Source organism: Euprymna scolopes, chromosome 22, assembly GCF_053919585.1.
Source record: "Euprymna scolopes isolate OS-2025 chromosome 22, ASM5391958v1, whole genome shotgun sequence".
Lineage (NCBI taxonomy): Eukaryota > Metazoa > Mollusca > Cephalopoda > Sepiida > Sepiolidae > Euprymna > Euprymna scolopes.
Window position 1 is genome coordinate 110,702,186 of NC_136503.1, and position 22,610 is coordinate 110,724,795.

At 33.5% G+C, this 22,610-nt stretch overlaps 1 protein-coding gene across 1 annotated transcript in view; it reads right to left on the reverse strand.

Annotated features, from left to right (window-relative positions):
- LOC145243640 (nibrin-like) overlaps nucleotides 1-22,610 on the reverse strand; it is an 82,412-nt gene that overhangs the window by 41,188 nt on the left and 18,614 nt on the right. The window contains exons 4-6 of the mRNA XM_080106663.1: nucleotides 15,703-15,862; nucleotides 7,726-7,832; nucleotides 3,706-3,823 (exon numbers count right to left, since the gene is read on the reverse strand). Of these exons, the coding sequence (XP_079962789.1) occupies nucleotides 3,706-3,823; nucleotides 7,726-7,832; nucleotides 15,703-15,862 (385 nt within the window). The remainder of the gene's footprint in view (nucleotides 1-3,705; nucleotides 3,824-7,725; nucleotides 7,833-15,702; nucleotides 15,863-22,610) is intronic.

Below are 22,610 nucleotides of genomic sequence, written 5' to 3' on the forward strand. Positions count from 1 at the left end.
TTAATTAGCTTGGCAACATCACGCACAGATATTTGTATATCGCAGAGCGTGTTTTCTAATATATGAGGAAATACTGAGAGTTGGTGGCCTTGGTCGGGTTAGGGTTAATTGCAAAGTTCTCGACAAAGAGTTTGACTTTATCTGATGCTGACGAGATTACCTCATGTCCATTGATGATAGTTTGGATAGAGCACACGCTTCTATTCAGGATTCTGTTCACTAATTGCCAAAACTAGTGGGTTGGTTGGTTGGTTGTTTTTGTTTTACGGCATATCAACCCTTTTCGGGTTATTTAATGCCAAATCCAAAGATTTTGAATAAAAATTTTTTAATAGAATATATTTGTTGTTTTCACGTCGGTTTCTATTTAACCCATAGTTGAGACCCTAACAGGTACTACCACTCCGGGTCAGAGTGGACCTGGGAGCAATGGTAATTAAAGGGTGGCTTCACACTCCCCAAAGCCCACAAGCTGGGGCCTCACCACTGGATATAGTAAAAGGTTATATCCAGGACCCCCATTGAGGGACTTTTACCCTCTGCAGGGGGGCAGTCGGCGTATTTTAATGCCCCACTGACAGGGCCCCAAAACTGGTGAGAACCAAGCCACTGCTCAGCTACTTTGGACTTGACGAACTGAGCATACAACTCTCTTACGTTCTTTATTACTCTTTTAGAGTGGTTGCTGGCAGTCCTGAAAGCGGCTTTAGTCTCAGTACATCTATTATGTTGGAAACAATGGAAAAAGTGATTTCTATGTGCAATGACAGCAGCACATTCTGGAGAGAACCACAGTTGGCTGTTAGGTTTTTGCTGGAATTTTTCAAAGGAATGAAACGGTCTCTACCTACAATTAACCATTTCATCAGGTCTGATACTATAGAGGACATATCCTTTTTAAACATGGAACGCAGTGGTAGATCTGATATAAATGTATAGAAGCTATTCCAGTCAGTCATAGTGTATTGATATACCGTACAATGGAGAGGACTTATTACATTTCGTTTTTATCTTAACTGATACAACTGAGTGGTCGGAAGATTCTAGTGAAGACAGAACGGAAGATGAACATAGCTCAGGGCAAGTTGTGAGAAAAAGGTCTAGGAGACTTGCTATACTGACCGTCAGTGTCAGGCACACAGGTGGGTTTGTTAACAATCTGAGTGAGGTCATAAGCAATGGAGAAATCATTACAGAACCTCCTCTCATCATCTGTCTTATCTGAGTGGGTTAACCATTTCACATTGTTAATATTAAAGTCTGCACAGACGTGAATGTTAGACAAAGGGTGAGCAAACAGGATATGGTCAATTTTCTCAGATATGCTTTTAAAGATAGTAACTCCACTTTGCCATAGTAACAGTGGGGGCGATAGAGAGCAAATATAAACGCAGTAGTGTGAGCAACTGCAACCCGGAAAAACACATATAGGGTAATTTAGGATCTTCTCTGGAGATGTCCCAAACACATAGAAAGCCATCTTTTATGTAGGCACATATTTCATGCCCATGGCGATCTTGGGGGTCAGATTTGGAAGTTAAGTTAGAGTATCCTTTAACTACAAACTCATCTAGGGAAATAGTTGGTCCAATGCCAGTTTCACTTACTTTAAAGCTTCAAATACATACTATTTTTATAAAATCTAAACATATAAATTTTTCTGAGGAAGACAATGGAAGTGGTCCCAAATCTCTATATTACCTTTTATGTGCTGAATATCTATATGAACCTACCACCACCACCACCACCACCTCTAAGTGACTTTTGGAGACAGAAACCCCTTAAAACTTTAAATAAGTGTATCCAATTTTGCTTCTTGACCAGAATTCCCCTTACATAAAAAAAAACAAAAATAAAAAAATCTATATGATATATACATATACATCTCAAAACGAAAATATTAAATTCAAAAATCATGTAAATTGATCAACTAATTTTCTTTTTAAATAAGAAAATAAAATTTTATGAGTAACTGAAAAGCAACTGCCTTGTCCACCATTTTCAAAACAATCTTAAAAACAAAGGGAGATAACTTAATAATTGAAACTTGCAAGATTTATACTGTAATGCTTATGGATTCCCATTAATCACTTAAAAATGATTTTCTTTATAAAAATAACAATACTTGATCATTTTACATAAGTTTTGGACTATGATATTTTTGTTTCATCACAGTTATGTACATCAAACATACTTTTTTGTTAGTTTTGTTTTTTATTATAAGGTGAATTTTGGACAAGAACCACAGATTTTATTAAATATTATTGTACACCAAATGAAAATTACGGAAAATGATCAAATAGAATTTTAATTTTAAAAAAAAACAAGTTTATTTAGCGATTTATGCTTTTGACACCAAAGGGAGACAACTAGTGAGTCTTAAGTCATTAACTAATACGAAAATCTGATAGTTACAAACTTTTCTGGACACATGATGTATAGTTAAATAAATGAAAATATTCATCATTTTTGGTAATTTTCGCTGTATGCTAATATTTTTCAGTACCAAGTAAGTACTTCATAAAATTTTATTGTCATTTCATTTTTAGCTGTCATATTCATTTCATATGTGCCAAAGTTTGGATTATTCAGACTACGGTTCTCATCTTGGATGTTATTTTCATATTTTGGCTGATGTAACTCCAGCCTTCTTCAGATGTGTCTTGTCCATCTCTAGTATTTTTATGCTGAAAAGTTATGAGAATAATAGCCAAAATGAGAACAGTAGTCCGAAGAATCCAAATTATCAATCCTTGGTGCTTCTATATTATAACAACGAAAAAATAATTGAATTTCAAGTAAAACAAAAGATACCTACGTAATTGTCACGTCGCAAATAGTAACATATCCAAAAATTACAGAAAACGATAACATAGAAAAATAATTATTTATGAAAAACAGTTCTGATAAGGGTAAAGAGATCCAATAAGTTTACGTGCTAGATCGGACATATTGGGTCATGTGACGTAAGCAAAAGGGGAAGTAACTCAGTTGAAAGCAGACAATTTATTCAGAAAACAACAATAAATGCAACATATATACATAATTTGTGAATTTTTTAAAAATAATTTTAACTTTTTAATTTTTTATAAAAAAAATTTGGTTGGTTGGTTGGTTGTTTTTGTTTTACGGCATATCAACCTTTTTCAGGTTATTTAATGCCAAATCTAGTTATTTTGAGGAACGATTTTTAATGGAGTATATTTGTTTTTTAAGTCGGATTCTATTTAACCCATAGTTGGGACCCTAACAGGTACTACCACTCCGGGTCAAAGTGGACCTGGGAGCAATGGCAATTAAAGGGTGGCTCCACACTCACCAAGGCCCGCAAGGTAGGGCCTCACCATCGGATATAGTTTTAGGTCATATCCAGGACCATTTGATCATTTGATTTTGGAGAAATTGAAAACTTAATTACCCCCCCCCCCGTTAACTCTCCAATTCAAACTTAGATTTTAAAATCAAATCGCTAGATTTTACAAACGCTTTTTACCTTATTGTTTTCCATAATTTTTGGATATGTTACTATTTGTGAAACAACAATTACATAGGTACCATTTGTTTTACTTGAAATTCAATAAATATTGTTTTACTTGTAATTCAATAAATATTGAATTTTTGTTATTATAATATAGAAGCACCCAACCCTCATCTAAAAATTCCAAAAGAAATTAAAAAAAAAAAAAAAATTTTAAGTCAAGATACCTGTGAGGCACTGAAGAAAATGAAGGTCTTCCCATTAAAGAGGGTTTTCCTTTTTATGTTTGGTTGAAAAGTAGAAATATTTCGAACGGCTAATGAATCGGACACATTTGGGAGAAATCTGGAAAATAATATTAAAAAAATACATGAATGAATTGTCAAATAAAGCTTTGCATGCAAAGATTACCTGCCTTGAATTGTACGACAACTAAAAACTGCTAGCGTTCATGGAATTGCTGACTAAGAATACTCCAGAGTTATTTCTCCTGAATTATACTAAACAACAACAAAAAATATATATGTATAGGGTGAAACGATAAATTTGTCGATCTAAAGAAAACAACACAACTTTATTTAAAACTTTTATTTAAAAAATCAATTCAGGTAACTTGATTATGTAGTAGAGCTGACATCTATTCAATGTATCAGCCTTTAGCCTCAATCACTGCCTCGATACATGTCCGGAACTGGGAGCATGCCTTTCCATGAGCACTGGCGAATACTCAGCAGATGGCGGCGATCAGTCTGGCTTTAGTATTGTGAGAGGTCATGTTGGTGATGTTCTCGATGTATGACCAAACAAAGAAGTCCAGAGGGTTCAGGTCAGGGGAGGAGGGGGTGCCAGTGAGAGAAAGGTACAAAGTCGTAGCACTCCTTCTAAAGCCAAGCCTGAGTCTCTTTGGACTTGTGGGCCGGCACAAAGTCCTGCTACCACACTCAGGGTCTACCTGCAACCACCTGATTGCACCAGAGGATCACCACATTCTTCAGCATATCCAGGTACTTTTGTTGAGCCGTGTCCTCAAACATTGAATCATCTAGATTTTCATTTTGAGGGTGCTGGTGATGGTCCTGTTGTCATAACTTAGATTGGTAGAGAGAAAGAGTTGTATAGCGGCACATTTCCAATCTTGCAAACACATTGTGTCACTTTCAGACATGATAGAAGGCTTCTATCGCTTTTGGAATTTGTACATAACTGGCTAACTAGCAGATGGTCTGCATCAAACGGAAATGGAATCATGTCATCTTTTCTAGGGCGACAATTTTATCGTTCCGCCCTGTAATCTCTTACTTTTTATGGTGTTATATAATTTTTTTATCATTCAATGATGTTATCTACTTCCTTCCGACGCAGCAAAATGTGACACGAGGTTGAAAGATGGGAGACAGTCAAATCAGCTCCCCTAAACACAGAGCACTTTGTCTTTTTAAAATTATTTGGGTAATCCCATGGCATTTCCCAGTTGAGGCCCCTCAGTCTGCAAGCTCCACCCAAAACGATGGAAGGCAAGACCTAGGAGGGTGGAGCTTATACAGGGTGTTTTTTTTTAGAGGTGGCAAACTTTAAATTAAAAAAAAATCACAGAAAAATATTTTTATTATACAAATATATGGTTTATCACAAAGATTAATTTTTGGCATTTATCATTTAAATGCAACTTCAAGCATATGGTCTCACGGTTTGCAGGTACATGCTGTAATCTAGAGGTCCAATTTTCACAAATTCTACGCATTAAATAAGGCTGTACTTCAGCAATAATGCATCAAATGTTGTCTTAAAAGTGGTCTATTGTGTCTGGTTTATCAACATAGACATGGGACTTTATATATATAGTGTAATGGAGTTAAATCGCATGAACTAGGCGGCCAGTTGGCAGGTCCATTTCATGAAATCATACATTCATCCAATGTTTCTCTCGGTAAATTGATTGTATTATTTGCAGTTTGAAAACGCTGCTCAGATTTCAGTCACTTTATGATGAATTGCCAAACCAAGCTGAACTAAAAATAACTGATAGTTGTCAAAGAAAGAAAATAGAATTGTCAGTTTAAAGTCCGTCACCTCTAAAAAAACAAAATACCATATATATATATATATATATATATATATATATATATAGAGAGAGAGAGAGAGAGAGAGATAGAATAAATGACAAAAAGTTATATACCGAAATTCATGATGTTGACCATCTTATAATTTATTCCTTTAATTCAGTTGATTTATACAATTCTTGACAGTATCTGCTCGTAACGCAAAATCAATCACTTAATTATTATATCAATCAGTGAATCTATTATGCCCTTAAACTCAGCAACGATCAATCCGTCAAAAGGAATTGAAATGTGATTTGACATGGTAAGAATCCGAAAATTGGAAGAGAAGCTGCAGTTATCTTTATATTTTTTCATTACGCCATACTGAATTTTATATATACATACATATATATATATATATATATATATATATATACATAGATATCTATATATATCTATATCTTTTTCACACCAAAACACCATCTATATATATACATAGTTGAGACAATTAATCGGAATCAGAACTTTTGAAGGTATTGGAATCAGTATGAGAAAAATGTGTGTCTATTTTCCGATGCCTAAAACGATTCCTTTTTTAATTTAATTTTGTTTAAAATAAAATCTTCCACTGCTGGTAGTGATAATAAAATAATAAATATTTATCGATTTTAAACTATCAGTAAAACTAAAATCTGTAGACCCCCCCCCCCAGCATGTTTTTATGCTTGAGGAAATCTATACAATTTTAGCATGTGTTTTTACAGTAATCAAGAAAAAATAACTTCATAGTTAAATATTTAGAGATTGGTAAAGAATCAGAATCAGAAAAAATATTGGAATCTTCCCATCACTAATATATATATATATATATATATATATATATATATATATATATATATAAATAAAAATAAAAATTACAATAAGTTTACCAAGGTAATCAAAATGGTAAACTTAAAATATATTATAAATATTAAAGAGTTAATATTTACAAGTAAAGTAATCTCAACCAGATGTAAAAGCTCAATAAAACCGAAAAGGAAATAGAGCTTATAATATGAACAAATGATTAATAAAACATGTTAAAAGACATCTTGAAAAAGAGTTAAAAACATATTTAATTTTAAAAAGGAAGCACAAGATAAGTGGATAATCCTTAATCCACGGAGTTTCGAAGAAATACTCTCCTTCTCATCAGAGGGCAGGAATTAGCAAAATGCGGGATCGGATTTTGCATGTAAAAGTATTTAATGAAACGACAAGTAAGTCACAGATCTTACTTGGTTAAAAAAAGGGTGAGGTAAGGGGAATAGGAGGTAAAAGAAAAAAATGATAAAAAGATTTCACATGAATGGATAGTCCGGTGAAGGGTAAAAAAATCCAAGAATGGTAAAATCCAAACACAGTCAAATTAAAAACTTCCAATCCAACAGGTAAGTTCCAAATGGTCCAAAATGATCCAAAAGGAAGAATTCCTTGGAAAAAAAATCACAAATGAAATGAGTTCCAAATCATTAAAAGAAAAGTTCAAATGTGCACAGAAAAAGCACTGGAGAGAATATTTAAAACACGTCTTGTGCTTCCTTTTTAAAATTAAATATGTTTTTAACTCTTTTTCAAGATGTCTTTTAACATGTTTTATTAATCATTTGTCCATATATATATATCTATATATATATATATATATATATATATATATATAGTCATCCATAATCACTAATATATATATACAGGGTGTCCGTAAAGTTACTATACAGGCACCCTGTAATATATTAACAGTACAGTAAGATATTGTATTAAAATATTTATTTGTAACAAAAGAAATAAAAAGAAATAACACCTTTATAAATAAATATTAACTACAAATACAAATATAATACAATAAAACAATAAGACTGTATAGTAACTTTACGGACACCCTATATATATATATATATATATATAGTCATCCACATACAGTACTGTTTCGCTGTATCACAGTTCATCAGTGTGACTAGACAAGCACCTACCTCAAGCCAGGATCGAAACTCGAATAGTTTACTAGTTATCCAGGCTCAGGATCCACTCAAGAACAAGGGTTGAAAAGATTTTCAATTGGACTTATTCACGAGTGAGTTTTAGCCTTGATCACTTAATAGTAAAAAAAGTTTTAGCCTTAATGCTTAATAGTAAAAAAAACTGAAATAAAAAAAACTTCAAATTTCTTACTTGCTTTCTTCTGGACAAGGAACATCATAATTTTTGATGGATTCAATCAATTTCTTAAAATAGTTAATGGTGACAACTGAACGCTGTGAAGCAAGTGCACAGATCACCTAAAAGAAATTAACAAAACAGTATTAATGTTAAACCATTTACATAGAGCATGACAACCTATCATATTTAACAGTAGATAAGCCCTGATTTAAACACTGTAATAAACAAAAAATATTTTATAATCTATATATCTATAAAAGTGAAACTGTCTGTGTGTGTGTGTGTGTGTGTGTGTGTGTACATTTCCCTACCAAACTACTCTGTCAATTTTCAGTCTATAGACTCAAGATTTGATATAAGGGGTATTTAGATTTGGGAAAATATTTTTAATCAGTTTGACTTTTGCAGACTCTACCAAACTCCTCCGCCAATTTTGGATTTAAACACTTGAAATTTTAGATGTAGGTTACCTGGACATGAGTCAAACTTTTTAATATATATATATATATATATATATATATATATATATATATATATATATAAGCGAGATAAGACACTGACAGAATTCAGATGAAAAATCCTGATAGATATTAATTGAAGTAATACTTTCAAGGAGATCCTAACCAAAAAGGAAAAGCTCAATATTTAAGAATAGAGCAATATATAAGTTTCATGGAAATTAAAATAACCCCTTCTATATATTCCTTTTGTCAAGCAATAAATTCTTAAATCGAATATATGTCTTTATATGTTGTTTTTTCAGAATTTAAAATTGAACCACGAAACTTATATATATATATATATATATATATATACTTCGGAATAGTTTTTATTTAACAATCAGTGGTTATGTAAACGTGAGATTGTAGGTTTACAAAATATTACTGGCAGTAATATTCTATAAGTTATCCCATCTAAACAAGAATTGCTCGATATGCAAGATAGAGCAAATAAATTAAATTGTAATTCAATGAATTTCAAAAAACTCTCATTGAAATGAAATGAAGTGGTTGAGTTTCATATCAAAGAATTTTTATTATTCTAAGCAAGACAAAGAATGTTTTAGAAAATTAATCACCTTAACCTATAGGGTTTCGATGTCTACCATCTCATCAGAGGAGAGAAAATATTAGCAAATAGTTATAAAGGTATGCACCCTATTTGCTATATATATATATATATATATATATATATATATATATATATATGGACATAATGTTATGAACAGTACATAAAGCTTGGGCCCTATGTACTGTTCATAACAGGCCCAAGTCCTATGTACTTTTATACTTTGCTAGTAAAGCATAAAATCTTAAAATATAAAATAAAAAGTTTTTTAAATTATAGGTTTAGTAACTATGGATTCTCAGTGTTGTCTGTGAGTGAAAAAAATGACTGATTTGTTTATGAAGAAATTGAATTCACCAAAATTAATTTCAATTTCATAATCGAATTATTTTGTAAAACAGGATTTTTAAAAATTTGTTTCAATAATTGATTAGTCAGTTAGAGTGGTGAAAAGGCAAATCAGTTTCTTCCCTTTTATTGTTTTTCAGTATTTGTATCGTAAAACAATTTATTGAAATAAAAAATATAAGAAAATATCATTATTGAAAAGTATACAAAAAAATTAACAAAAATATACAGATAAAAATAGCACAATTAGTCTTTATTCACAGTTTTAATAACAAAATTAAAAAAAGGTTTTTATTTTATAAGAAATATATGTTTATGAAATTATAAAAATGAAAGTTGTTTTTTTTTAATTTTAAAAATAAGTTTTTTGATTCGGATTTATATAATAAATATATGTTTATGAGAGTATAAAAATAAAATTATTGAAATCAAAATAACAATATTTCAATCATAAAAAAATATCCAATACATAATAAAAGCTAAGGAACTGATTTGGCTTGTCGCTCCGCAGAAAGTTAAAAGTACATTAGCTAAACCAATAAATGATAATAATAATTTTAATCAATTCATGTTAAAGAACAAATAATAATTTTCAATTAATGTTGAAACTTTCCTTTAACATTAAAAAATGTTTTTAAATATTTATTTTTGCAGATGCAAGGGAAATAACTCATTCCTTTCTCTTAATAATAAAGAATATTTGAGGAGTTAAAGAAAATATTTACTTACCCAGAATAAGTATTTTCAGAAAAGAAACTAGCATTAAATAAAATATATCTGTGCCATTAAAATAGTGGAAGGAAAGAACAAAAAAAAAAATAGGCTAATCTGAATCAAATATTGACATGTCAGATGGATTGCTATTTGTCTGATTTCATAAAAAACAAAAAAATAGGCTAGTCTGAATCAAGTATTGATATGTCAAATGGATTGTCATTTGTGTCTAATCTATCTATCTATATATCTATAAAAGTGAAAGTGTCTGTGTGTGTGTGCATGTGTGTACATTTCCCTACGCAATAACTAGGTCATTTTTTAGGTTTACAGACTCAAAATTTGATATACAGGGTACTGAGATTTGGGAAAATCTATGTGATCGATTTTCGGCCAGAAATTTGGTTATTAAGGGGTCAAAGTTCAACAATTTGACCTTTGAGAACTCTACCAAACTCCTCCGACAATTTTGAAATTGAAATTTTAGATATAGGTTCCTTGAACATGGATCTAACTTAATAACTTGATTTGAGCCCAAAACAATAACTTCTAAGGAGTCATAATAGGGGTCAAATTTAAAAAAATTGACCGCTTTTTTATTTTGCTCAACATACACCTTCAACCACCCAGCCAACGTCAGACACCCATGCTAGTATATCTATAAAAGTGAACATGTCCGTGTGTCTGTTTGTGTACATTTCCCTAAGCAATAACTCTGTCAATTTTTAGTCTACAGACTCGAAATTTGATATGCAGGGTATTGAGATTTGGGAAATCGATGTGATCCATTTTCGGCCTGAAATTTGGCTGTTAAGCGGTCAAAGTTCAACGATTTGACCTTTGAGAACTCTACCAAACTCCTCCGACAATTTTGTGTCTACACACTTGAAATTTTAGATATAGGTACCTTGGACATGGATCTAACTTAATAACTTGATATGAGCCTAAAACAATAAATGTTAAGGGGTCATAATAGGGGACAAAGCTAAAAAAGTTGACCTTTTTTTTCTTTTGCTCAGCATACACCTCCAATCACATGGGCAACGCTGGGCCAAAATGCTAGTATACCTATAAAAGTGAACGTGTCTGTGTGTCTGTCTGTCTGTGTGTGTGTGTGTGTGTCTGTGTACATTTCCCTACGCAATGACTGTCAATTTTTAGTTTACAGACTCGAAATTTGATATACAGGGTACTTAGATTTGAGTAAATCTGTGATCAGTTTTAGGGGTCGGGGTTAAAAAAATTAACTTCTTTTTTTATTTTTTGTTCAGCATACACCTCCAAGCACCCAGGCAACGCTGGGCATCCATACGTAATAACTCTGCTGATTTTAAGTCTACAGATTCGAAATTTGATATACAGGGTACTGAGATTTGGGAAAATCGATGTGATTGGTTTTTGGCCAGAAATTTGGCGATTAAGGGGTCAAAGTTCAACGATTTGACCTTTGAGAACTCTACCAAACTCCTCCGACAATTTTGTGTCTACATACTTGAAATTTTAGATATAGGTACCTTGGACATGGATCTAACTTAATAACTTGATTTGAGCCCAAAACAATAAATGTTAAGGGGTCAAAGTTAAAAAAAATTGACCTCTGCGGTCTCTTCCAAATTACTCAGGCAATTTCTGGTCTAAATATTTGAAATTTTACATAAAAGGTATTCAGACATAGGGCAAGCTTTTTCATTGGTTTGGGTCGAAAGTTTTTAGTTACCAATATATAAATGTATGTATGTATGTATGTATGTATGTATGTATGTGTGTTTGCATATCTGCCTAAAACTTTCAATAGAGGCGACAGATTTTACCAAGATCAGTATCGTTTTAAAGGTCAACCTTTTATACGACACATATCGAAAAATTGGCTAAAAACATTAATATTTTCCCCTTCAACTAGGCACTTTTCTACAGGGGGGGGTCACTTTTTTCGCCGATATTTTTTAAAGTTATCCTCTCCTTTAGATTGTTTAGCCTTAATTTTAAAAAATGTCGCTTCCGGTTTGGTGGTGGTCGTAACAGCATAGATGTTAGGTTTTTACCCCATTCTTTTCCTCCTTCATGGTACGGGTTCGAGCCTGCCTTCCTACTACCACATTTTTTTTTTTGTCCAACAAACACATCCAAACACCCGGGCAACGTCGGGCTGAAATAGTAAGTCTATAAAAGTGAACATGTCTGTCTGTGTGTCTGTTTGTGTACATTTCCTTATGCAATAACTTTGTCAATTTTAAGTCTACAGACTCAAAATTTGATATACAGGGTACTGAGATTTGGGAAAATCGATGTGATCGGTTTTCAGACAGAAATTTCGCTGTTAAGGGGTCAAATTCAATGATTTGACTTTTGAGAACTCTACTAAACTCCTCCGACAATTTTGAGTCTAAATACGTGAAATTTTAGATATAGGTTCCTTGGACATGGATCTAACTTAATACCTTGATTTGAGCCCAAAACAATAAATTTTAAGGGGTCATAATAGGGGTAAAGTTAAAAAAATTGACCGCTTTTTTTTTTTTTTTTTTCCTCAACATACACCTCCAAATACCTGGGCAACGGCGAGCACCCATGCTAGTATATCTATAAAAGTGAAACTGTGTGCGTGTATGTGTGTGTGTACATTTCCCTACAAAACTATTCTGTCAATTTTCAGTCTACAGACTCGAGATTTGACATAAGGGGTATTGAGATTTGGAAAAATATTTTTAATTGGTTTTTGGCCAGAAATTTGGCTGTCAAGGGGTCAAAGTTCAATGATTTGACCTTTGAAAACTCTACCAAACTCCTCCGCTAATTTTGGGTCTAGGCACTTGAAATTTTAGATGTAGGTTACTTGGACATGGCTCGAACTTTTCAATTGGATTTGAACCCAAAACAACAAATGTTAAGGGGTCAAAATTGGGGTCAAAGTTTTTAAAAATTTGACCTCTGTGGTCTCTACCAATTTACTCAGCCAATTTTTGGATTAAACATTTGAAATTTTACATAAAGTGTATTGAGACATAGGACAAGCTTTTTAATCGATTTTTGGCTGAAAATTTGGCTTCCAAGTGGTCAAAGTTCAAAAGATTTGACTTTTGCGGTCTCTAGCAAACTATTCAGCCAATTTTGGGTTTAAATATTTGAAATTTTACATAAAGGGTATTCAAACATGCAGCAAGCTTTTTAATCAGTTTTGGGGCGAAAATTTGGGGCTGCCAACAGGTCAAAGTTGAAAGAGTTGACTTTTGCAGACTCTAACAAACTACTCCACCAATTTTGGGTCTAAACACTTGAAATTTTAGATGTAGGATACCTGGACATGCGTCAAACTTTTTAATATATATATATATACATATGGACATAAAGTTATGAACAGTACATAGGGCCCAAGCAAAATCAGGCTGAACTGCTAGTTTAAAAAAAAAAGAAACAGCAAGATAACTGTACAATCTGGCTTGTTTTAGTACGAACATGATCCATTTGGAGGCTAATAACTGTTGTAATATTTTTGGCATTAGAAGTTGGTATGACCACAAAAATTTGGCCAATTATATAACCTGGGGTGATAAGAACAAACCAATCAGATGCAAGAATCACTTTATAAAATATATTAAATCTCTTTTGAATCCTTTAATGATAGCTTTCCAGTTTGACACGAGAAGACCACTATGCTCTACTGATTCTGGATTAATTCTTTACCTGGAAAAACTTCACTCACTGGATTTATGCTATAATTTATTTTTATTTTGCTTGGGGGTGAACACATTTTTTGATTACAAGAATGGCTGTAAACTCCAAATCCACGAATGTTAATATTATTCTGCAAGGTTGACAAAAAAAAAGAATATTTATTCAAATAGATGATATGATAAGGCCAACATCAACAGCAAAAATTCTGAGGATCTCAAGCACTAAATAAAATCATTCAACGGCCATTACACTGATGTGCACTGCAGAACATTTTGGTTTGAGAGTGTTGTCGAGAAGGCAGTGATAGTCAATAAAGAGCATTCTGTTACTTAAATTCAGAAGCGCATTTGATGCCTTTCGTGGCATGCAATGATGAGAGAAAAACGATTTCAACAATATGGAGCCACTCCCCACATAGGTAACATCACTATGGATTGGTTAGATTGTCATTTTACAGGCTGACTGACTATTCACCATTTTGGCAAAAACAATCTAAACACAAAAAAAAAAAAAACAAGGGAAATAACTAGTGATGGAACAGTTCCAATATTTTACCCATTCCGATTCTTTATAAATCTCTAAATATTTAACTATATCGCAAAAACACATGTTAAATGTGCAGGTATTTTTCTCAAACGTAAAAATACACTTGTAGGGGATGATCTATAGATTTTAGTTTTACTATTAGTTTAAAAATCAATAAATATTTATTATTTTATTACTATCAGCAATGGAAGACTTTGTTTTAAACAAAATCCAAAAAAAAAAAGAAGTAAATATGCACAAATTTTTCCGATTCCAATATCGATCCCGATACCCTAAAACTTCCAAGTTTTATGATGTTGATTCCGATTAAATGTCCCCACATTAGAAATAACTCAATATTAATTCACAACATGCAAGATTTGTTTTTACGATTTTTATAGATTAATAGAAAATCGCAGCTATTATGAGGCTGATTTTGATCTCTATTTCTGGAGAGGTTGTGAAGGAGAGGTAACCAGTGATGAATGTTAAATATTGCTTCTTCATAAAGTTTGATTTTCTTAAGTTAAAAAAGAAACTACTGATCAATTGACATGATTTTTTGGAGTATGACATTTTCATCCCATGATGGGTATGTACCTTTTTTTTTCTTTTTTTACAAAGGAATCACCACTTATCAAGGCTCAGAGGCCACTCGAGGATAAGGGTTAAAGAGTGTACAGTAGTCAAAGAGACAATATCATAGTAATCGTTAGAATTGTAAATTTGGTAAATTGGATTACTTAAGAGGAACGGCTCATCAAGAACTTGTTTGCATTGGACTTGAAGACGACCATATTGTAGTCAGCTGGAAAGCAGGCAAACAGAAGACAATTCAACAGTTCTAAGAAAGAAGCTTTGCTCATGGAATCTACGTTTAGGTCTAAGCACAGATAAAGAGTGGGGGAAATTATTGATAGTGGTTACAGCTAGATGAGTGTTTCTTGCGAATGTTTGGTGAGGGGGGGCATAGATTGGAACTCAGACGAGCACTTGCCATGAAAATAACGATAAAGCAGAGACAGTCTCGCAACTTGTTTTGTTTTATTTATTTATTTATTTTTTTTTACATGAGAGTTACAACTTATCAAGCCCTAAAAGCCACTAGAGGATAAGGGTTAATGAATGTACAGTAGTTGCTGAGACAACAGCATATTAATAGTTATTGGTGGAAATGGAATAGAAATTGATTATTTAGGAGGGCAAGAATTTGTTTACATTGGGCTTTAAGGTGACCATATATTTTAGTCAGCTGGAAAGCAGGTCAGCGGAACAGAGTTCCACAGGTAGACAGTTCTAGGAAAGAAGCTTCATCCATGGAATTTGCAATTAGATTTAGGCACAGTTAGTGAGTGGGAGGGGAGACTGTTGATGGTGATTGTACCTATTTACAATGCCTCCCCATAGGACAGAGTTAGACAACAGGGTCGTTTTTTAGCAAGACAAGTGTTTTTTTATGAAAGTTTGGCAAGGGTGGGGACAAGCTTCAATCTAAGGTTCCCCATATTTTTAAAAAATTGGTTGAATTCTGAATTTTCACCGAACCTTTTATACATAGAAAAATATTTCTTATGAGTCAATCACGTTCACCAATCATCAAGAAATGTGACCATACAAATGTAGATACTCTCTGCTCCTTTTCATGTAGCATTGAGTACTCACCTTTACAGTTATAGACAAATGTTGCATGACAAGATGAGTGCAACTTGGTCCCCACTCGCCTACAACTTTCCCTCCAAGAACTCTGAGTGTTCGCTCCAGATCTGCTTTCATGGATTTTTCAAGACAGGATGAAGTTACAACCAGAGGTGAAAATCGAGCCCTATTGTAAAACAATTAGAAAAATAGAAAACAAAATCATTAAATAAAAGAAAAGCAAAAAAAAAAAAACAAACAAACACAGGTGAAGCATGTGTGGTCCCCCGTGAATGTACAGTGAACAAGGCATAAAAAAATGACTAAGTTCAGCATTCCCCCCCCCCATTTAGCCCCCAAAGTCCCCAAAGGGGCGTCAAATCCTGGTGAAAATGAACAAATGGTGCATTTTAAGGCCTTAACATATGTAAATTTGAGTTCAGCACCATGCAAAACTGCTAAATAGACATATACAGAAAATTTTGCACAAATATGGTAAAATAGTCCCAAAAACGGAATGTTTTTATTAGTCCTAAAAGAGCCCCTGGGGCACACCCAAGAGTTATCACAAAGTATAGACAAACAAAGTTATATAGAAATCAGTTAGTTAAAACTTTTCAGAAAGTTTTATAAAAACCCAAAGCATGAATTTTTTTTAATAAGCAAAAAAAGTGTCAATTTTAGCAATTTTAACACGAAAGGCACCCCTAAGGGAACAACCGGAGTTTTCCCGGAAAATCCGTTCTGTTACATTTTACTCATATCATGTTTAATGTTTGTGCAAAATTTAAAAAACTTACAAGGCATAGTTATTGAAAAAAGTGCGGAAAGACGCACGGACGAGGGTGAATTTATAGGTCTACCCTCCTTTTGTCAGGGGACCAAAAAACAGAAACCGCTCATTATGAAAATGCGTCCGTTTTATCAGTGAACTTATTTAATTTTGACTTTCACTTTCTGTGTAGCAGAAATCTTCCTAGTGTATAATCGAAAAAAGTCCTTTCTGATTAATATGTATGTAATTCCAGTTTAATTTTAAAACTTTATATAAGAAAAACTTGTCTTTCTTTTGAAAATGCTTCTTTTTAGTAAAAGATGTTATAATCAAAATATATTTAAAGTCAATTTTTTAGAGAATATTCTTAATTGGATAGGGGTATTTTTTGTGTGCATTAAAAACTAGTTTCTTTATGTAAACTTTTAAAAAACATTTCAACGTAAAGTCTAAAAAATATGTTTTTTTTAAACATTTAAAAGTAAAGATTATCATTTTACATTAATTTTTAAATATATATTTTTATTATATAAAATCATGGCTTGGTGGGAGATGTCCTTTTCTCTTCGCTGCAACCTCTATCTCACAGAAGAGATGTTGTGAGTTTGTTTCTGCTTTAACAAATTTACCAAACTTCCATTACTATCGATTACTATATTGTCCTTTTGACTGCTGTACACTCTTTAACTCTTATCCTTATGTAAAAAAAAGAAAAAAAAATCATTCTGAAAAAAAAATATTTCAAAGTGACAATTTAAAAATATATTTTGATTATAACATTTTTTGTTTTTGGTCAGTTTTTTCTCAAGACTTGTAGTGTCCATTTCACTTGATGAACACACTTTTAACTTTTACGATAGCATCAGAACTAGTCACAGGTTTTTATGACTGTATTGAAGGATCACCAGATCCTGGCTTTCCATCCTTCAATATTGTCATTTATTCTGTTTACTTTGTGTCAGATTCAACAGCGTTTTTCTACAAAACTGCATTGTCATGGCCTTCAAATACAACTCTTACACACTATGCATAATGCTTCAAGGAAACTACATCATCTATAAATATAATAAAAGATTTCAATAATTGTTTACTATTAACTAGCCTTGTCTAGTTGTAAAATATGCTTAAATATATTTTAATTCATTCAAATTTTGTATTTATTATTTATAGAGACAATTATCTATTGAATATATATATAGTACTGATTTGAAAAGTTAAAAAAAAATGATCAGCTAGAATTGAAACCAAAACATTTAGTGCTCTAGCTGTGTTTTTTACCATTTGAGCTATCAACAGATAAATAATAAATATTTAAAATTAAACTACATGAAGTTATGAATGAATTTGCGCATGTGCAAAATAAAAATATGTTGGCAAGTTGAAATGAACATTTTGTCATTCGACTTGCTACTTTTGAATGCGTTATTCATCCAAATAAAGATTTTACTCATTATAAATTATCCTTGGTTTATGTTTACTGTTTCCTGTTGACATTAGTGTTATGTAACCAGTAGTTCAAGAGTTTATTGGTTAAATATTTTCATACACACACACATCTACTGTTTTATAGGTTAGTTATTTACCAATGTACTTACTCTCTACAAATCTAATGCAACACGCACCCTATAACTTGTCGCTGTTCTCCCACATTCTTTTTTTTACCCATATTCACCCCTTACAAAACATATCGCCACTTGAACGTAAGGGGCTACTATTTGGGGCCATGTCTAGGAAAGATTAACAAGATATTTGTTTATGTTACATTTAAACTTCTGCATATCAGTACAGCCAGGGAAGCAAGCAGCAGGAAAAGAATTCCAAAGTCTAGCTGTTCGAGGGAAGAAACTATTAGAATAGAAAGCTTTCTGGCATTTAGAGACAACAACAGTGAAGGGGTGAGATCTTATTGCTAAACAGGTTTGTCGGGGATATGTACGTTGAGGGGTGTTATATTCCTAAATACTTAGGAAATAAAGACAAACGTGAGTTACACCGAGTGGTATGTGTAATGGGGTTTATTTATAATGCAGAAACGTAAGGCTGCTCGCCTAAGGTAAATAGAAGTACATAGTAACAAGTATGGGGAAGAAAGTCTGATAATCAACACGTAAGACTATCCGTCTTACTGCGACTGCTTGTCTGCCGCTGTCTGCCAAACAGTCCAATATATATATACAGTTTGTAACCGGTGTATAGCCAGTTATGTTCCTTCACAACACCTCCCCCTGAAGCTGAAATCTTCCTGATTTTAGCTTAAATACCTCTTCCTTTTAGGGTCAGGGCTTAATCTCCTGGTAACTTTTCTCTTTCTTGCGCTTTTCCTTCTGGTCAGCGTTACCCGGGGTAAAGGTTTCTGTCCAGCCCGTATGGTCGGTTCAGGCGAAATATTCATTGTTTGCGGTACACACGCTGGTTTTGGTATATCAAAAATATCGCACAATGTTTCCATTGGTGTCTCTTCCACATTTGGAGACAGTCTGGGACGTATTTGATTTCTGTGTCTTTTGCAGACAAAACTTAATCCTTGGATGGTATAGACCATGCTCCCAATCCTTTTTTTGATAATACCTTCAACCCACTGATTTCGTCCATTTTGAAAATTTTTGAAATATACATTTTCACCTGGGGAGAAGCACTTGGTATTAAGGTTTTCTTTTTTGAAAACTTTCTTTTTCTCTGGTAGCAGCCTATCGAAGACAGATCTTATCTTTCTTGCAAACATTAGCTCAGCCGGGGAAGAATTGACATTATTATTAGGATTTGGTGTCACCCTGTAAATTGCTAAAAATGTTTGAATACATTGTTCGTCTGTGTCCGTAGTAAGATTTTTCTTAAGTGCCCTTTTAAACGTATCTACAAATTTTTCGGCCAACCCATTCGATCGTGGATGGTACACAGGTGTTGTCATATGTAGAATATTTAGTGAGTCACAGAATTCTTTGAATTCATGAGCAGTAAATGCTGTTCCATTATCGCTCACTAAGGTTTTTGGCACTCCAAAACGGCTAAAAATTTCATTAAGCGCACTCACAGTGTTTTTTGCTGTTGGATGTCTAAACTTAAATATTTCTGGCCATTTTGAAAAAGAATCTACAATAATCAAGTAAAAATAACCATTTATAGGTCCCGCATAATCAATATGCAGACGTGACCAGGGTAGGTCCGTCTTTGGCCATGGCGTCGTTTTTACTGGAGGATCTCGAGCTGCTAATTGACATCCTCTGCATGTCTTGACACATTTTTTAACTTCCTTGTCCATACCAGGCCAGTACACATATCCTCTCATAAGGGATTTCATTCTCGAAATGCCCGGATGACCTGTATGAAATTCCTTCAGAATTTTCCTCTGTAACGTTAGTGGAATTACGATCCTCTCACCATACATGAGCACATCTTCACAGATGGAAAAAGGCGTTGTTTGATCTACCTTTTTATTTTTTTTTATCCATCCCAATTGATTTTTCATTTTCTTAATGAAAATGTCATTTACTGCCTCTTTTTTTATTTTTTCGAAAGTTACCGGAAGTTCACGTATCATATTACACATTGAACTTGTACATTCACTTTCGTCTTTAAGCGCAGCAATTACCGTTTCTTCGAAACTTTCGCTTCTTTTAGGGATCAACCGTGATAATGCATCTGCGTGTCCTAACTTTTTTGAGGATACATGTTCCATCTTAAACTGATAGTTTAAGAGGGTTACAGCCCATCGCTGTAATCGATTCGCAGTATGTGTGGGAATGCCTTTCTTTGATCCAAATATGGTAAGTAGGGGTTTATGGTCGGTTTGCAAAATAAAAGATCGTCCATGGAGAAATCGATTGTACTTTGTAATTCCAAATATTATCGACAGCGCCTCTTTTTCAATTTGGCTGTAATTTTTCTCCGCTGCAACCAACGTTCTTGAAGCATGGGCGATAGCTTTTGTCCTACCATCCTCATACTTGTGAAGTAATACAGCGCCAACACCGTAATCACTGGCGTCCGTTGCTAGTATTAGTTCCTTTTCTGGATTGAAATGTGCCAATGCTAAGTCTGACAGTAGACATCTTTTGATATTTTGGAAAGCAGATTCACATTCCTTATTCCAGTTCCATTTAACACCCTTTTTCAGTAACTCGTTAAGAGGAGCTCTTAAATTATGTATGTTAGGGATGTAAATTGCATAGTATTGAACTAATCCCAAAAACGATTTTAATTTTGTCACTGAATCTGGAGCAGGCATCTTTTCAATTGCTTCAGTCCTTTGTGGATCCGGTCTTCGACCCTCTTTGTCGATTATTTGACCTAGATATTTAATTTTTTTCATAAAAAAATCGCATTTTTCTGGGCTCAATTTAAAACCAAATTCCTGTATTCTTTTGAATACTTCTTTTACATGCTTCTTATGATCTTGCAAATTTTCACTTTTAATTAGGATATCGTCAAGGTAGGCCATTGAAAATTCCAACCCTGCCAGCATCGTGTCCATAATTTGCTGGAAAATAGCAAGAGCAACCTTTAATCCAAAAGGAAGCCTCTTTAGCTTAAAAATGCCCTTATGAGTATTTATGCCTAAGTATTTGGAGCATTCATCGCTGATCTTAATTTGCAAGTAAGCATCTGAGAGGTCTATCTTAGAAAAAATTTTTCCTCCGTTAAGCTTAGAGAACAGATCTTCTGCGGACGGAAGGGGATAATTATGGTCCAATAGACAGTCATTTAAACCCGTTGAAAAATCTCCACAGACCCTTATTCTGTTATTTTTTTTCTTTACATACACGGTTGGACTTGCCCAATCTGTGTGGTTAACTTTTTCAATGACTTCCAGTTGTTGAAGTCTATCCAACTCTTTTTCGATTGCGTCCATCGCTGAAAAAGGCACATTCCTTTTAGGTTTGAATACTGGAGTGGCATTTTTCTTTAATTCAAATTTTGCCTCTGTCTTAATACAGAGTCCTAGTCCTTCGGCAAAAACATTGGGAAATTCAGTTTTCAAATCCTTCAGGAAGTCTTCCCTTTGGTTTGCTTTTTCTGCAGTTAAAACGTTACAAAACGAATTTATGGGTTTCTCCCATAAATTAAACAGGACAATCCAATCTTCCCCAAACAGGCATGTATTCTTTCCTGGTACGACGTACACTTTGGATTTATGAGTCTGGTTAGCGAATGTCACTTTGCATTTTAATTCTCCCTTGAACTCTAATCTTTTGCCGCACACACTTCTCGCCGTCTTTCTGGTTTTCGTTAATTCAGGTCGACCTATCCTTTTCCATATATCTTCATTTATAATACTAATATCTGCACCGCTATCCAGAAGCAATGTAACCAGATGTCCATTTATCCGAACATCAACATATTTCCGTCTTTCGCAGCTTTTTTCTTTATTCATGCGAAGCGTATTTACATTATCGGTCCCTTGTCTTTTCTTCTGGGCACAGTATGTTCCCTTGTGACCTCTGAGACCACATTCATAACATATTTTGTTCCTAAACCAGCAGGTCTTATTGTTGTGTCTTAAACTACCACAACATTTACACTTTAGCTTTGGGTCTTTGTATCCTTTAAGGATCCTGTGTTCTTGGAACCTGGACTTTCTTGTGGTCCCTTGCCTTTTTACTTGCTGCACCTTAAAAATATTTTTCTCTTCAATGCGAGTGTTGTCTTTCTTTATGTTAATCAGACGTTGACACTCTTCAGTGACTTTTTGCAATGTTATGTTAGGATCCGCCTCCATAATTGTTAGGATCCGTGAACGTATATCTTTGTCCCTTGGTGCTGTGAGACCTTGTACAAAGATTAAACATTTAAATTGGTCTGCGGAAATTTCATTCAATTTAAATGATTCGCATAAACAGTTCACAGTGCAAGCATATTCTAGATAGTCTTCAGCTTCTGCCTTCTGAATGTTCAAACATTTGTATCTAGAGTGAAATAGGCTATCCCTTTTATCAAATATTTTCGACAAGGTACTAATTGTTTCCTCGAACGAAACCTCCTCCGGTTTTTTTGGTAGAATTAGATTTGCATACTTGGTGTTTTCATCAGTACCCAGTTTTTGTAGTAGCAGGGTAACTTTTTCCTCATCGGTCCAGTCTAAACATCTTTTCGTAAAAATTGTTTCGTATCTTCTGTAGTATGCAGGGAAAGTAACACCAGTATCCGGGGAGTAACGAAATTC